General features: G+C 37.2%; 1 protein-coding gene across 1 annotated transcript; it reads right to left on the bottom strand.

Moving 5' to 3' along the window:
• Positions 1–7597: 7597 nt before the first annotated feature.
• LOC119788896 (type-1 angiotensin II receptor-like) lies at positions 7598–18528 on the bottom strand. The gene is made up of 2 exons (XM_038293580.1): positions 18370–18528; positions 7598–10375 (listed from the first exon to the last, which is right to left on the bottom strand). The coding sequence occupies exon 2, from the start codon at positions 10273–10275 to the stop codon at positions 9196–9198; it is 1080 nt and encodes a 359-aa protein (XP_038149508.1). The 5' UTR covers positions 10276–10375; positions 18370–18528; the 3' UTR covers positions 7598–9195.
• Between the last annotated feature and the right edge of the window lie 236 nt (positions 18529–18764).

Raw genomic sequence — 18764 nt, 5'->3', positions numbered from 1 at the left:
TCTTATTTATAAAGTTTCCCATAAAATCATTACTGGTAAGAGTAGGTGGAATGGACAGTTCAACTAAGCTGTGGCTCTGGGTGAGTTTGGCAGCTGTATTAAAAAGATATCTAGGATTATTCTTATTCCCCTCTATTAATAAGGGGAAATATGCTGCTCTTGCTTTACAAAGGGTCCTCTTATACAGCAGTAAACTATTTTTCCAGACTAGGTCGGATTCCCATAGTCCTGTGAGCGATATTTGATCTCCAGTTTCCTAGCATTTTGCTTCAAAGTGTGCAGCTCTGCATTAAACCAAGGAGCCAGCTTTCTATTTTTTACAGTTTTCAGTTTACAGTTTTGTGAGGAAATACTGTTATTTCTTAATATTCTATGCCATATGTCAGCACAAGATCCAAAGTATGAAGGTTGTTGCTCCTCTTCCTCCTTGCCCAGAACTTCTGGGTATGTGAAAATGTAAATAGCTTGACGGTGAAGTTGAAGTTGCCTCATTTATGCTTACGTAATCCTCTTGCTGCAGCCAAGTTTCTGTAAGGCAACATAAGTCAATGTGATTATCACAAATCAAGTCATTAACTAGAAGACTTTTAGAGTAAAGAGACCATATGTTAAGCAGACCACATTTCATCTTTTTAAGTTTTTCCCCAATTTGAGTTATTTTAATTTTAATTAAATTATCATGATTTACTCTTTATATATATATATATATATATATATATATATATATATATATATATATATATATATATATATATATATATATATATATATATATATATATATATATATATATATATATATAAAAACTGTTTTCTCACCCCTCGTGGGGTGGTATGTGTCATCCTCAAGCTCGGGTCCTCTACCAGAGACCTGGGAGTTTGAGGGTTCTGCGCAGTATCTATATATATATATATATATATATATATATATATATATATATATATATATATATTTAATTAAACCAGTCGAAACACAGTTCGTGTTGTAATGCTGCACCTCTAATGCTACATTACCTTCCAGAGATGAACTAATCATATTTAGAGTGTTGCCAATGATCTCATATTTTTTTTTAGAATACAGTCTTATTTATAAAGAAACATTTGAGGTCTTTACTGCTAAGAGCAGGGGAATTGGACATTTCAACAGAGCTATTGGTCTCTATGTAAGCTGGCCAACTGTATTAAAAAGAAATATAGGATTATTCTTATTCTCCTATATTAATTGAAAGTAAAATACTGCTCCTGTTTTATGAAGGATAATTGTATACTGCTGTAGACTCTTTTTTTCTGATTAAGTTGGATTCCTGTGTAAATGGCCATTTTTTGTCTCCATTTTCCAAGTGTTATGCTTCAAAATACACAGCTCCAAATTAAACCAGTAAGACAGCATCCTATTAACAAAATCCTTATTTTGTCTAAAGCAATGAGCAGAGAAGAGGGGAATGAACAAAATCATCAATTTGTGAACTAAATTAAGTAGCTTTCCCCTGCAGTATTCTTCTGTGAGAGAGACTAAATCAAAAAGGGAATTTTCCTTGAATATTTATTCCACATTATTTGACAATGAGCTGCTAAAAAGAAACCCTATTTGGGGAGAAGATATGTTTATTAAGGTAACTCAAAAAACATTAAGATAGGAAAAGGCTGTGAGGAAATACTGTTATTGTTTTCACCATCAATACCATAATGATTGATTGACTTTATTGATCTCACAGTGGAGAAATTTACTATGTCAGCACAAGGTAAAAAGTATGAAGATAAGAATGCATGGGATTATGCCTGTTTTAAACAAAGTGAATGGAATGTAAGATAGCACTAATGGATGAATTAAAACTATCACCTTAAATGTTGTTATGATTCTTAAAATCCCCCACTATGATGAACTCTCTGGGCCGGATCTATCAAAGGTTTGCGTGTATTAAAACGTGAGCTATTTCACTGCGCACGCTAAAAAATGTACAAACTGATCTATCAACAGCGTGCTAAAAGGATTTGGTCTTTAAAATGTGCTAAATAGCGCCTCTTATCCATTTAGTACTTTTTCTGCAATGAATATGCAATATGGGGCGTTTACACGCAAAAGTGCGTCTTGTGGGAGGAGAACATGTAAATATATTAATTTAGCACTCGCAAAGTGATTTATCAAACCTGAAAGCAATTTTGCTAACGCTATCTGACTCTATATTTAACACGTTTCAAAAGAAGGTGCAAATGGTCTGTATGCGTAATTGCGCACACATGGCAGCGGTTATTGTCGCAAGAAGGAGACATGGAAATGAAGCAAGGAGACGCAGAGAACGCATATTTTCACTCCGTGTGAATATTTTTGGAATGAACGAGGAAACGATCATCAAAACATATCGTTTATCCAGCATTGCCATTTTGGAGCTGCAATTCCAGTGATTTGCTCCTCACAGAGCGTCAGCTGTACTTGTTCCTCAATGCTGGTCAGAGGCATCTCATCTACTGTGCCCCGTCCTGTTTTGTTCGCAGATGTTTTGTTATATGCCAGTTTTTCTTTGGTTCGCCTTCTAATATCCTGGTATCTTCTTTATACTTCATCCACTGTTCGCAAGGTTTCACCAACAGCGTTTTCTTTATTACAGATTTGTTCACATATATCGTTCCTCTGTGTGACAGTCACAATTTTTTGCTGTAGCTCACTTAAATGTTTGTTGGCTTCATCCACCAACACCTCCATTTCCATGGGGTCGAATTTCCTTTTGCGCTTTTTGCTGTCCAAACTCGTCATGCCGCAAACCACCAAACGCGCAAAACCATCATTTAAATAGGGCGTCTCCAACAGTTTTGCACCTGCCACCAGTTACGCAATCGCTCTTGTTAAATCACCCGCAAACCATGGTTCAGCCCCTCGCGCAAAATTCCAGTTTGCGAGCGCAAATTACTGGACGCAAAATTGGATCTTGATAAATCCGGCCCTCTGTATTTAACACTGAATCAGACAGAAAAATCTGAAAACTGATCTAAATATTAAGTGAAGGAATGGGGACTATTCAAAGTTACAAAGAGAAATTGATTTGTTGCTTTACAATTTTTATGGGGGAAATTAAGTAATCAAATAATTAATCAAATTAATTAATTAATCAAATATTCAAAAACTTTACTTGGTTTTGGACTGATCAATAAATTAGGCTGGAAGATTGCTAAGATTGTTTTACTAAAATACTCGTCAGGTTTCTATAAGATAACCTATATTAAGTTGATTATCACACATTAAGTCATTAACAAACTCTTCGAGAAGAGAGATCCTATGTTCCATGAAACACATTTAATTATTTTATTTTTTTCTTAATTGGAGTCATGTTAATTTTAATTAGATTATAATGATTCACTCATTTAGATTTTTTTCTAGTTAATTTGATTTTAGCTGCAAGCCACACACTGTCTAGATGGGATTAACGGGTGGGTAAAGAAGCTGCAGTGTATTGAACTATGACTGTTTCCCTGTTTTCACCCTGGGCTGTCAGGGGCTTGGAGGACTTAAATCAAGCCAGCTCATAGATTTTCTCACCTTAAAAAACCAAATTGTCACAGGATTTCATCTGTATGTGTCGAAATTTCATCTTTGTGCATCCGTGAATAATTTGTTCATTTATAAAACATATGTGTATCTATTGAAATAATCACAAAAGTATTTTTTTTACCGTACACAAGTTTCACATGTTTTTATTAAAGTTTGTTTACAGATACAAAGCCCAAACTTTGCGCTCAAGGTCTTTAACTTGCATGTGAGTTTCAACTTGTGTAAAGAGATTTTTATTTTTCTACATTTTTTATATTTTTGATAGATACCCATACGTTTTACAAATGCAAGAAGTTAATCTTTTAGGTGTGTGATTCGGCTGTTAGCTCTAGAAAACAGGGTCACTGTCAGCCTCCTAATGAAATCATCCTAAAAAATCTTGAAAATGTTGTTATTTAGGGCCTTGTCACACACAGTGTATGCTTGACATCCCAGAATCTCCTAAAACGCTGGTATATGGTGAACTTTCAATGAATTTTTTTTTTTTTTAATTTTGGGCGTATAGATAGCTTATTCATAACGAGTCCAGAACTTATGTCCAACGACAGCCTAATTTATCTATAAAGCATGGCAGCGTAATGCAGCATCAATTAAAGCTGCTCCCCTCAGGCGCATCCACCTAAAAAAAAAAAGAATCAATAAAAAGAAAAAGAAAGAAAGAAGGTTTGCAGTCGCAGCAGATTTAGCGTCATGTCTGCTAGGAAGTTTGTGGGTCGTGACAGTGGGCATGAAGGCAGGGAGGATCCATCACACTCACCTTCTTTCTGATCCCATGATTGGGATGCAGTCTGGAGGAGAAGTTACTCATAGGTTTTGGATAAGCTGGACACCACGACTTATGAGTAACTTACACTTAACCTATGTCAACGATTAGATAACTTACCTGTAACATATGCCCTACATATGACATACGTTGGCATATGTGGGGCATACGTTACAGGCACATGCCGGACCTACATGTGCTTCAGCGTACTTCAGCATGCTCATAACTTATACAAAACGTACCCATAACTTATCCAACGTATGCCATTTTTGTCAGATATGCTGGTCTAAATCCTCAAGGTGTGACAGGGGCTCTAAAATGATTTATTTTATTGAGGTTTTATTAAGCTCTCCTCTGATTAAATTCACTGTCATTTTAAATTACCTTAATGCTATTAGTTTTTATTAGGGATGTACTATATTAGATTTTTGCTGATATTCAATATGCCAACTCAAGTATGCACTAACATTTACTACAGACTTACCAATAAAGGTTTTTAGGGTCGATGCTGATACCAAACTGTGAGATGTGCTGCCGATATTTTTTTTTTAGTCTTGGAGGTGATATTGCTTTTTCTTTCTACATTAACTTGCTTAGAGGGACATAATCATAACAAATTACACAGGTCTCAAAAAAATAAATGTATTAAAGAATCAAATGAATGATCAAATTATGGCAAATGGTAGGGATTGGCAATACATGCATTAGAAATGCTCTCAAGGCAGGTGAAGGCCGCTGAATCCACTTATGAATTGACTGACACATGCATTTAATGGCTGATACAAATACAAGAAAAAAATATTTCAAAAGCTAATATTGGCAGAAAAAATATAGCCGGACGATGTGTCTGTCTATATCTAACCAATTTGATTTGTCTCCATCAGACAACTTATTTCAGCCGCTTGTATTCACTATCTTGTCCTTCCGGTTATTACCCAGATCTCATGACCAAAGGTGAGGTGGGGAATGTAAATTGATCATTAAATTGAGAGCTCTTGATAGATTTTTCCATCACCAGTAATTTATTTGAATCTGAAAGATGGTAGTAGTATACCCAGAGCTTTGGTAACAGCCTCTCCTCTCCTCTCCTCTCCTCTCCTCTCCTCTCCTCTCCTCTCCTCTCCTCTCCTCTCCTCTCCTCTCCTCTCCTCTCCTCTCCTCTCCTCTCCTCTCCTCTCCTCTCCTCTCCTCTCCTCTCCTCTCCTCTCCTCTCCTCTCCTCTCCTCTCCTCTCCTCTCCTCTCCTCTCCTCTCCTCTCCTCTCCTCTCCAACAATAAATCAGTGGTGTCCAATTATGTCATATAAACCAACGTTGTCGAATTAAAACGTCTTATGAGACACAATAAAAAATAAGAAAACATAATATGTAAAAGTTTTATATGAAATGATGAATGTAATTTGATTATATACAAATCTAATTATATTACAAAATTAACCTGAATTTTAATCATATTGTAATTTTTATTATGAATATAACAAGAGAAACAAGTATAAATAAATAAAATTGTCTCTTTTTATTAACTTTAAAACTTCTCATTTCTTTCTGATTTAGTGCAAAGTAAAGGTTAAGCAAACTTTATGTGTAGTTTTTAATAATGACTAATTTTCTTTAAAAGTAATATTATACAGGTGCTGGTCATAAAATTAGAATATCATGAAAAAGTAGATTGATTTCAGTAATTCCATTTAAAAAGTGAAACTTGTATATTATATTCATACATTACATACAAACTCATATATTTCAGATGTTTATTTTGTTTAATTTTGATGATTACAAATGACAACAAATGAAAATCTCAAATTCATCATATCAGAAAATTAGAATATTGTGAAAAGGTTCAAAATTGATGGCCCCTGGTGCCACACTCTAATCAGCTAATTAACTCAAACCACCTGCAAAAGCCTTTAAATGGTCTTTCAGTCTAGTTCTATAGGCTACACAATCATGGGGAAGACTGCTGACTTGACAGTTGTCCAAAAGACGACCATCGACACCTTGCACAAGGAGGGCAAGACACAAAAGGTCATCGCTAAAGAGGCTGGCTGTTCACAGAGCTCAGTGTCCAAGCACATTAATAGAGAGGCGAAGGGAAGGAAAAGATGTGGTCGAAAAAAGTGTACAAGCAAGAGAGATAACCGCACCCTGGAGAGGATTGTGAAACAAAACCCCTTCAAAAATGTGGGGGAGATTCACAAAGAGTGGACTGCAGCTGGAGTGAGTGCTTCAAGAACCACCACACACAGACGTATGAAAGACATGGGTTTCTGCTGTCGCATTCCTTGTGTCAAGCCACTCTTGAACCACAGACAGCGTCAGAAGCGTCTTGCCTGGGCTAAAGAGAAACAGGATTGGACTGCTGGTGAGTGGTCCAAAGTCATGTTCTCTGATGAAAGTAAATTTTGCATTTCCTTTGGAAATCAAGGTCCCAGAGTCTGGAGGAAAAGAAGAGAGGCACTTCATCCACGTTGCTTGAAGTCCAGTGTAAAGTTTCCACAGTCAGTGATGGTTTGGGGTGCCATGTCATCTGCTGGTGTTGGTCTATTGTGTTTTCTGAGGTCCAGGGTCAACGCAGCCACATACCAGGAAGTTTTAGAGCACTTCATGCTTCCTGCAGCTGACCAACTTTTTGGAGATGCAGATTTCATTTTCCAACAGGACTTGGCACCTGCACACAGTGCCAAAGCTACCAGTACCTGGTTGAAGGACCATGGTATCCCTGTTCTTAATTGGCCAGCAAACTCTCCTGACCTTAACCCCATAGAAAATCTATGGGGTATTGTGAAGAAGAAGATGCAATACACCAGACCCAACAATTCAGAAGAGCTAAAAGCCACTATTAGAGCAACCTGGGCTATCATAACACCTGAGCAGTGCCACAGACTGATCGACTCCATGCCACGCCGCATTGCTGCAGTAATACAGGCCAAAGGAGGCCCAACTAAATACTGAGTGCTGTACATGCTCATACTTTTCATGTTCATACTTTTCAGTTGGCCAACATTTCTATAAATCCTTTGTTTTTATTGGTCTTCAGTAATATTCTAATTTTCTGATATGATGAATTTGAGATTTTCATTTGTTGTCATTTGTAATCATCAAAATTAAACAAAATAAACATCTGAAATATATGAGTTTGTATGTAATGTATGAATATAATATACAAGTTTCACTTTTTAAATGGAATTACTGAAATCAATCTACTTTTACATGATATTCTAATTTTATGACCAGCACCTGTAGATAATTCATTTAATCAGAATTTGTCTCTTAGAAAATATAAAAAAATGTGCTTCAGGATACAATCTTTTATTTTTATTTATAACTTATTCACAAACTTTACAGTTACAGAGTAAAAAAAAAAACATAAACTCATATAAATACCACAAAGATAATATTCATCAAACATGAAGAAATTTGCATCTATGCTACTTAAGCATACAAATATGAATTTTACATAACACAAAACAATGTCACATTATCTCAGTTTAATATATAACAGATTTGAATGTATATTTCACATATAGCATATTTTGTAGCAGAATAAACAGGGCTGGGCCAGAACACTTGATCACTGTTGCAAGCATTTGGAAAACCAGCTGAGCACACAGTCTGAGCAATAAATTACTGGACCTTTTTTCTGACAAAATCCTGCAGAACTTGCACATCTGTTATAAATAATGGGATAAGTGAAGTTTAATTAGCTACAAACATTTTTAACATTTAAAGCCATAACAGTAGTTTCTTGACTTTTGCAAATTTGTAGTAATGACATGCTGGTAAAGGCTTACGGTATATCATTAATTGTAATGTGTGTGGATGGTTACAGTACCTTGCAAAAATTAATTGAAATATACCTTGATTTTTCCTTCCATTTTCTATTTCACAGTAAAGAGACAATCTTCAATTTATTTTCTTTTAATTTTATATGATTGACCAAGAAGCAAAGTACTTAATACCTGTAAAGTGGCATAAAAATAATGTGATGGTCATATGTATTCAACCCTTTTTACTCTGTTCCCCTAATCTAAATCCAATGCAAATATCAGAAGACCCTTAATGATTAAATGCAGTCCTTTTGTGCATTATTTAACATCAATTTGAATTCTGCCGAAAGACCATTAGTAAAGAAACATAAAGACTAAAGAACAAAGCAGAGAGGTCAGAAGAAAAGATGTGGAGTTTTGAGGAGGGATAGGTAAGGTTATAAAATACTATCCCCAGCTTTTAATCTCTTGAGAATCCTGTTGATTACATTATTTGAAGCCAAGAGGCAGGAAAAATAAAACACTGGTGGATGATTTGTAGCAGCTGGAGAGATGTATATTTCAAGTGTGAGAATATAGTAAGACACTGTTGGCCTAAAAACACTAAAAAGTCAATTTGTAGACCCTCTGAAAAAGGTAAATATTTTGCAATAACATACACCAATATTTCTTGGTTAGAATGCAAATGAATATTTATGGAAACTAACCCAATGGACACACCTTTCTCCACAATCTAACACTGCTTTGGCAGCATCATGCTCTGTTTCCACTTAATATTGACTCAGTGGGCTGAAATCATAATTCACAACACAATTATCCCATCTTCAAAATATGCCTACACTTCACAGACATGCACTCTTTTGTGTTGGGCTACCATAAATGAACTTGCTTAGATGTATTTAAAAGGTAGGGTTTACAAAAAGTGAACAAGATAACATGTAAAGCAAAACTGTTCAATATAAGGTAATGATTGTCTTTTGGTCTCTTCCTTCTAAATATTTCACTGCTCATATTTTATAACAGATTTTTTGAAGCTTTGGACATCTCCACTTTCAACCCCTTTACTGTAGTCCAAATACAAGGGCAGAGCGACTGTACACCTTCTCCGTCTTTGGCCTTTTTTGTCATTTGACGTCACAGGAAACGTTGCTTTTGACTGTAAGGCTCAGGGCTTCAGAGGCCCGAAAAGACAGAGCACTCATCCTGGAGCTAATGCTTGGGTGAGGCCTTGCAATGCCACCCGGAGAGCAGTGAAGCAGTCTCAGTAGGTTCTTGCGAAAGTTGCGCCCCACAAAACTGTACACAATGGGGTTGACACAACTGTTGAAGTAGGCAATGCAAATTGTGAATGGCATGGCAGTGTCAATGATGTTAAGCATGGTGCAGTCGTGTGCCTCTCTCAGCTGCGTGAGCATCTGCATAAAGTGGAACACCTGATGGGGTGCCCAACACAGAAAGAAAGCCAGGACAGCTGCCGCAAGCATGTGCAGCACCTCATCATCTCGGGAGCAGGAGCTTTTCTGAATGTGGTTAACCCTGAGCAGGGCCCGTCCAATCAGGCAGTAGCAGCTGATGATAATGATAAATGGTATCAGGAACCCCAGTAGACTTTTCATGATACTTATGCCCAGAAGGAGGTCATCCAAACTTTTGGAGTTTTCTTCAGTTGGGTGCAGAATACCACAAACAGTAGTTTTAGAGTTACTAATGTAGTGGACATCCCTTGTTAAGGCTACTGGAACACTGAGCACAAAGGCAAACAACCAGATGATCACACAAGTGATCCGTGCATACATCACAGTGCGGAAACGCCGTGACCGCACTGGATGCACAATGGCCAGATATCGGTCGATGCTGAGAGCTGTGAGGAAAAAGATACTGGTGTAGAGGTTAAACATAACCAGTCCGGCAGCTGTCTTGCACATAAACCCTCCAAAAGGCCAGTGGTAGCCCGTGGCAGCGAAGGTTGCCCACATGGGCAGGGTGATGAGGAAGGTGAGATCAGACACAGCAAGATTCAGTACGAAAATGTTGGCCACGGCTTTGAGTTTCATGTAGCAGTAAATGACTGCCACCACCATGCTGTTACCGATAATCCCGATGATGAAGTTGAAGACATAGACGATGGGCACCAGGGTGAAGATGAATCCGTGACTCCCAGACAGGCCACATGTCAGGTTTATCCCTTCTGTTTGATTCTGCATTTCCCCTCTTTTTTGTAATGCCTTAAAGCAGTGGACTGTGTCAGCAGGGGGTGTGTCTGTGAGGATTGATACAGGCCTTGGGCGAGGGCCTCAGCACGTCCTATAAAAGAAAATGCAACAGAAATGTCACAGACAGTCTGGGATAGAAGCCATCATTACTGCTGGCATGGTCCATAAACGCTAATCCACATGAACACCCATGAAAGTGCTCGCCCTACACCAGCTCATTAAAGACCTGCACATTAAAGCCCTCCTGAAGCTTTATTTTTATTTCTGTAAATGAAAAAGCCATGAGAAACAGATGTCATATTGTATTCAATATTCCAAAAATGTCCTTTGAAAGATCATTACTCAGACAGTCTGTGTCGCGGTCCCTCCTCTAATACCTCCCTCAGCTAATGAGCGGTGAAAGCGGTGGTAGATTTTGTGGTGTTTATCAGACTTGTGGACTGACAGCGCCCAGATGACAGTTTTCGCTCAGCGTTATGACCTGTGTTAATTGAAGGCTTTTGTGGCAATGTGCCAAGCTTGGATGACAACGCCGTCAAAGGCAGAGGTGCAAGAGGGGGGTGCGAGGGGAGAGTTAAAGAGCTCAGAGGCTCCAGTCACTGAAAAAAGACTTGTCATGTTTGAAACCCTTGGCGTGCGTAGATAGATCGCACCCAGCATGGGAACTTCTAATCAGTGCACACCTAAACAAACAGGACAGCAGGGATTCAGCTCGGTGGAAACTTCACTCTGTGAGAAAATCAAACCTGTGTGCCACAGAAAATTTGCCCCAGGGCTAGTTCTTTTTTTGTGCTTAATTTGTATGAGCAGAATGTGAGATGGTTGTAAAAATCCAAATTCTCCCCATTTGTGGATAGTCTTTATGTTTAATAGAATGTCATTAGCTGAGCTGATGCAATAATATTAGCATAAGGAGTCTGTTTGTAACATTTAAGCCATAAAGATTGCTTCTGTTACTAATTATGAGCAAAAAGGAGGTTTGGGGATTCATTAAACCAGGCAGGCACATAAAGAGGCATGTGCTGAGTTTAGGGCTTAAAAACAGGTAAATAGCTTGAAGATGCTATAAAAATTAAGTGGGTTGATTTAGTAAAATTAAGCTCACTCTTTTGTGAGATAAAGATGAAAGGGAGAAATTGAATCCGGTACCAGTTAGTGTGTGTTTCTTGCCACAAGATGGAGCTCTAGCAATATGATCACACTCGAATGTTTCTTGGTAAGGAGTAGGAAAGAAGTACTAAACTGTCAAATTCATGATAAAAACAACCCTCAAAACACTCATCTTGTGTTTCTGTTTAATTAGAATTTTTTTTACCATCACAACTCTTTGAGTATTTGTAATCCTGCTGGCCTCTCTGTGCTTAGCCGTCTGGGCTCTGGATTTTAACTCTTTTATCTGAGATTCAAGGATCTCTTAATTTTCCACCGGTTTCGAGGGGATGTATCTGAGCTCTAAGGCAACAGCCGTATCGGTTGCAGATGTGGGTATTGCGTGTTTTAGTTTGGAAGGTGCACTGGTGCCAAGGACAAGACAATAATGAAATATCTCACAGAGTTTCCTGTACAGACCTCAACGTGATGGTTTCAGGGCTGAGAGAGTACAGAGATCTCATTGCTCAGGTCTCCTAGTCATCTTTTCTCTATTCACGTATGTGAATTCAAGCTACTTTTTAAAAGAGAACTACACCACAGACAAAAATATTATTTTGGGATTAATGTTACGGTGCATTGTGAAGGTATTCATAACCCTTGAAAGAATAATTCCCCGTATTGTCACACTTTATTACAATTTATGCTTATATAATGACACAAAGTTTCATATTAAATGATCAAGAAGGTAAGTAATATGTCATAGTCTTAATCATATTTTTTCAAGTAAAATTTAAGCATTGTCTTCTGTTCTGCCCTTGCTCTGCTACCCTTAAATGAAACTGAGGACAACATTCATAAATCATCTAACGTGTGTATGGAGTCTCCGTATGTAATTTAATCTCAGTATGAATACAGCTGTTCTAAGGAGGTTTCTAGGAGAGCATGAATAAAACTAAAAAGATACAGCAGACAGGTCAGAGTAAAGGGCTGTGTATACTCCCGCAGCAGGGTGTCGTAGTTAGCCTGTCGCAGGTATGACACAGATATTTTTAATTTATGACCAATTTTGAAGTGTGGTCTGCGCTATGTTATACCACACAAGAGGGACAATCACAAACTAGCTGGGATTTTGGTTGTCCGTGGGTCGGTTTGACAAGCTTGTTCGCCATCTACAACCCCTCATCCAATTCCGGAAAACACATAGTTCAACCGTGAGTTTCCCTGACAGACTGGGCGTGGCGTGTTTTGGCTTCGTGTGCAAACAAACAGACCATCACACAGAGCTACAAACTAGCATCCTGTACTATGTCTGGGATAGTGTCCGAGGTGTGCCAGGCGTTGTGTACAGCACTACAGCCAGAGTTTCTGCAATTAGCCCTAAAATATGTACAGCTATAGGTGTGGGAAAAAAAGGTGGTTTTGCAAACTTTTGAATCTCTAGGCTACATGCTCACTGTTCGAATGTTGAATTAACCCCTTGAGCCCGGCGGGCCTGTTACAGGGCCCAACTAACTCGTGCTCATGTTTACCTATTTATAGAAATGGCCAAAACACAGTCACATGGTGTTTCCTCCACATGCCTTTTCTAATGGGGCTTTAAAATTTCTAAAACATGTTTGAAAATTATTTTTTAACAAACAATTTTTTGTTTTATTGCTGTGTAAACTAATAAAAAGAGATTTAAAATTACACCTGACATGTGTGACTCAGCAGCTATTCATTTTGAGCCACACCCCCTAATGGCTGGCATCATCAGAAACCAGAGGCTTCGACCTTTCCAAGCAGGGGTCGGAGATAATTGTGCAACCATTTCAGGTGATGTGACCAGCATGTGTTACAGAAGCTTGACTTGTTATACTTATTTTCTATTAATTTTGGTGATATTATTGGTAAATTTTATGAAACAATAGCTTAATCTTAGGAGCAAAGGCTTTGCCTTATGCAAAAGGTCTGCAGAAGGTCTGGACAGATTCCCTTTTATAAGTGGAAAAATGCATTTATGCACATTTGGCATTGTGACCACATCACATTTTTGCCTAGCCCACTGTCCATTAAAATCTTTCTGGAACAAACATGCTTCAACTTATTCAGTCCAAATTTGCTTGAGTTATAGTCAAGTTGTGGTTCTATAAGCTCTGAGGGTTTTTCCAGAGTTTCAGATGGGGTTTCAAGGTGTTTTGTAGTGTTTATTTTGGAAAGAAATTTGGCGAGGCTAAATACTTTTAATTTTTTCTTTGTTTAATCCCCTATAAAACAGACATAGGGTTCATTTAAAATAATGGTTCCACCTTAAAATCCTCAACGCCTTTCTGTCACACAAATATAAACAATTGTATTTCCCATTTATACTTTGAGAGCTGTACTTGCTTTAATTCACATATGTAACTTCAGGCTGAATTTGCTCCTGAGACCCTCAGGGCTTAAAAAAAAAAAAAAAAAAAAAAACAGACGAAAAAGAAAATATGTTTTTCCCAATTCGCGGCTATGTACTAACGTCTGCAACACAAAATCCAAATAAAGTCAAAGTTTGTGGTTTTAACAAGCGGTTCAATTGAGATTAAATTAAGTGCAAATTCTGTTGAGTTCATTAAAATGAAGAAACTAACAAACAAAACAAAAAAGATTGACACTTCCCATGCAAATTATATCTATTTGGTGTGTGTAAAAATTTGTGTAAATAAATTCTATAATAGAATTTATCCTGACATTTGTCACTGCACATTAGTGCATTAATGCTAAATTGTAAATCAGGGCTCAAAACATTCTTTTATTTGCTAGTTTTTAACACTGGTAGGACTTAGTTGTTGCAACGTTTGTTTTTTTTTATCTCACTTAAACAAATTTTTATTAATGTCTTATTTTACATATTTATGCTGATTTTTATTGTTTTATTGTGTTTTATAATTTTTTAACTATGTTCAGCATTTTCAGCACTATACAAATAAAGTTCATGTTGATGGTTTGTTCTTATCAGTCGGTTTAGTGACCTATCAGTAGGATAAAAGACCAGGATTAAACAAATACATTGGGGGGACATATTATTGGTACTAAATTACCTGATCTTACTAAAAGGTTTTGAAGGAGGGACACAAATGTCAAAAAGACATTCTCAACTCCCCTTAAAATATTTATCAAAATTGTGCAGAAATACCTTTCAATATAATTTAAAGTTCTAATTCAGGAGAACTTGAACTCCAGCCAACTAGTAAGAAATCTAGGCAGCCCATGAAGGACCAACAGATGTAAATATTCTTATTGCCCAGGGTATTATTCAGAAAAGTTATAATTTGACTGGGTGTGACTTTTTGTCACTTTAATCTGATCCTTTTCAATTGCTACTAGCACAAATGTTTTTCAGGAAGTTCTTTTTTTTAATTTTTTTTATTGCCATTGTTGTAGTGTTATATGGTTTTAACCTGCCTGCTAGAAAAAATTTCCCACTGTGACAATAAGAAATTGATACAATCCGTTAAGTTTTTTTTAAGTTTTAAGGAGCTTTAATCAAGGAATTACCTGATATATTTCTGAACATTTCTGATAACCACAAGTGAAAATTAATTGAAAACACATTGTACAGATTATATACCATTATTGAACTACTGTAGGTAACCACTGGTACTTTTCCATGATGGGAATGGTGACAGAGTAGTGCTATTTAAACAAGGCTTAAAGTCCTTTTTGCACTTCCACATATGAGAGTCCTGCATAAAACGCTGAGGTGGCTCAGACAGCAGGCTGATCGGAAGCAGGTTAATAAGCGCAGCTCTGTCCAGTGAGCTTCAGCTCTGAGTGAGATGGCACATTACTGATGGGCAGCCATAAACCCCGGGTGACCACACTCAGGAAGGTAAACATCTACTTCACAAGCTCCATGAGCAAGCTGCATCCTCTAAGACAAGAAAAAGGTCTGTGTGTGTGTTTGCATGTCTGCAAACACAAAGCTGCTAACAAGGAATGATAAAAATCTAGATTTTCAGGAAGTTTGGGTACATTTCTGACCAACAGTTTACGTACTGACAGACTTTTTTAGTTGCAGCATTGCACTTCTAATCCTATTTTAGGGGGCATTCAAATGTGCCTCTTCCTGCATGAACACATGGGAATCCTGCTGGAGAAAGCGGGGCTAAACAGGAACTAGTTTCCCATCAACCAAGCTATTCGAGGCTGCCCTAAACTGTAGCACTGATCCACTCTGACATGAGCACCAGCATCTGGTCAGCCATAGAGAAAAGCCAGTAAAATCTCTGGCTGATGGAGTTAATGATTTATACAAAGCCCATTAGGAAGCGAGGTTCACCATCCCTACCAGGCAGTCTCCTGATTGTCCTCTCATTTCAGCCCTGTTTGGTCAACAGGAAGTTGTGTAACAATGGGTGCATTCAACTCAATGCATCCTGCACATCTTAACAAGTCAGAGGACTGCAAACGTACCTCCATGTCGACAGCTAACACATACCTAATGGTGTAATCTGCAAGGTGGTGTCTTTTATCTTTTTCTCCTTATAGATAACATTGAAACATCTATTATCCTACCATTTTACTTCAATGTCACAAATTACAGTTGCTACGAAGATGTCCCTTCAGCCAAAGCGTAGCATATTTTACATATATATTTATATTTTTGCATATATATAATTTAGCACTATTTAGCTTCTTTATTTATAGAAAGTTATATATAGTCTTAACCATGCTAAGCATTTTTCCGGGATCATTACTACTACTTGCTTTGATTCTGTTTTATCTTCCTGTATTTTAATCATGTAAAGCACTTTGCATTGTCTTTGTACTGAATTGTGCTATACAAATAAATTTGCCTTGCCTTGCCTTGCCTTACTACAATATAATTGGAAACAGTCCAATTACATCTTTCAGCGAACGGCTTTTTGCTGCTCCTCTTTTAAAGAATATCCTACTGCTGCACATTAGGGAGGCTCCTTCACGGCCGAATTTTTAAACTTGGCTAAAAACCTACTTTTATTGACTGGGTTTTAACACTGGCAAGACTATGTTGTTTTGACCTTGCTTATTTAATTTAAACACATTTTTATTATTGCATTTATTATTTTACATCTTTATGCTGCATTTTATGTTTTTATTCTATGTGTTATGTTTGGCTATGTTCAGCGCTTTGTTTGCAGTAGTTAGCTTTTTTAAAGTGCTTTACAAATTAAGTTGATGGTGATGATTGCTTAAATATCTGCTTTAGAAAATAAAACAAGCATATCTGACTCCAAAAAGCTGAATACTTGCTGGAAGAAAGGACTCTATTTCACCGTTGCAATCTGGTTAGTAGATGTGATAAAAGCACCTTGATACCAAAGCCAGAGATTAATATTAAATGTGTATTATTGTAAAAAGCATCCATATAAACCTACGGTACACATATATGTATATATGCATGGCAGGAATGGTTTTAAAGAGGAATAGGAAATCTAGTTAGAAGTAATGGAAGGTGGGTGGAGTTCAATACAGTTTCTACCTTTTTGACCAACCATCCATATGTTCTTTAAAAAAAGTTTAATTTCCCTACTGCCAATAAAGATTTTTTTGACAAGCCATTTTAAAATTAAAAATAATAAACAGAGACAAACAATTATTTTTGTTACAGCTGACAGACAGATTTAAGAGCTTTTGAGAAATGCCGGATTTGTTTCCTTTGCCGAACAAACTTCTTGGTTAAAGGATGATGGAATTAAATCTATTTCTATTAGGGGGCATGAATATTTATGAGCTTGACTATTTGAGTCTGCATAATGTAACATTGATGATTATTGCACTGTTTATAGTATATTCCCTTAGTTTTTTCATTATGCTGTTTTTGCTTTCTTTTGATATTTTCATTTCAGTTTACTAAACCTATATCAGTTATAAGGATAAAGGACAGCAAATGTCCTCCTATGCATGTATAATTGGAAACCTTTTTTTTTTCTCAATTCTTAGCAGATGAAGCACTGTATCATAACCAACCATATAATGCACTCATGTAGTTCTTTGTGGTTGTGATAGTGCTCAAACAGATTTTTCCTTAATGAATGTGATTTGATATATCACACAACTTGAAATACACATAAGGACTAAAAAGTTGTGCATTGTCTTTTTTTTTATATCTACTTCCTGTGCCCTGGCAAAGCTTTGTTTTTCAACACCCCTGTGTCCATGAACTAACTTGAGACATGACTTATGGTTTGCAGCAGAGCAGCTAATGGAAACTTTATGCCTCAGAAGTAATGTCCATGGCCTTTTGTTTACAAAACTGAACTCACAAGTGATCTGCACAATTAAACTGCGCAATCTATTGCCTGTGGATTTCCATTTATTTCCTGTACTGTACTGGCATGTCTGTTCATAACAACATGACAGATAAGAAGTCCTTTTCTCACCTACTTATTTTTAGTTTATTAGAAGGATTACTTTGCTGTAGAGCTTTCAAACCATCTCAGTCCTTAATATGGAAAAATCAAAGGTGAAAGAAGCATCTAAGAAAAATGAGGCCATTATCTTACATTTTAATTAAGAATAAACTCTTTCTGGAACAATCAAAGCTCATAAAGTGAGCTTGAAACGACCTGTATGATCTTTCTTAAAACAAGAAAACAAGGCCCTCTTACCTTTAAATGACACTTTTAATCAGTGAGGCATTCATGCAGGTATGCAACTTCTGTTTTATCAGGAAGTGGATGTAATTACATGGGCCTATGAAACCCCTAGATTGTATAGGCTGTACAATGTAGTGCAGATTCCACTCATACCAACTGAAAAGCTACAGTATTCCTTTGAAAGCGCTTTCACATGAATAAACTAAACAAACAACAACAGGTCTTAGCAGTCAAAATCGGGATTATAAACTATGACATGTGCAGTTGTCATTGGATAAATATTATTACCAGCTTTCCTCCACAGGAAAGACATATACTGCCTGAAAAAAGCTTCAATTATTTGATCAATTTCTGAGATCAAAAGCTTTGGTAATAGAGCAATGGTGTTGGCTCTTACCTGCAGCTGTGGAACCAGGAGGCTATGTGATGCTTTCAGAGCTGAACGAACAGAGAGACACAGGGAGACAACCAGAGAGTGCCACTGTCTGCCTGTGATTTTAACTCATCTCGTGGAGCGAGACAAGCAGGAGTACTGGCTGACACACAGACAAACCCCCTCCCCAACCCTCCAAAACTCCTTTGCTCTCCCTCCCTCTCCCTCTACTTTCTCACTAACACACTACAACGATGCATGGGGTTTGTTGGAGCCATTTGTTTTGTCCTAACCAATTTAAGTTTACCCAACAGTCCATAGTTGCACTCACATGCAAACAGCTTCAGTAATGTTTCCCTCTCTTCTCCTCTGTTTTGACTTTATTCTAATGTATGCTTTTTATCTTTGTTTATTTGTTT

Source organism: Cyprinodon tularosa, unplaced genomic scaffold (genome assembly GCF_016077235.1).
Source record: "Cyprinodon tularosa strain WSP-4 unplaced genomic scaffold, ASM1607723v1 ctg33, whole genome shotgun sequence".
Taxonomy (NCBI): Eukaryota; Metazoa; Chordata; class Actinopteri; order Cyprinodontiformes; family Cyprinodontidae; genus Cyprinodon; species Cyprinodon tularosa.
The sequence above is the reverse complement of the archived record's forward strand: the minus strand, read 5'-3'. Positions and strand labels throughout refer to the sequence as shown.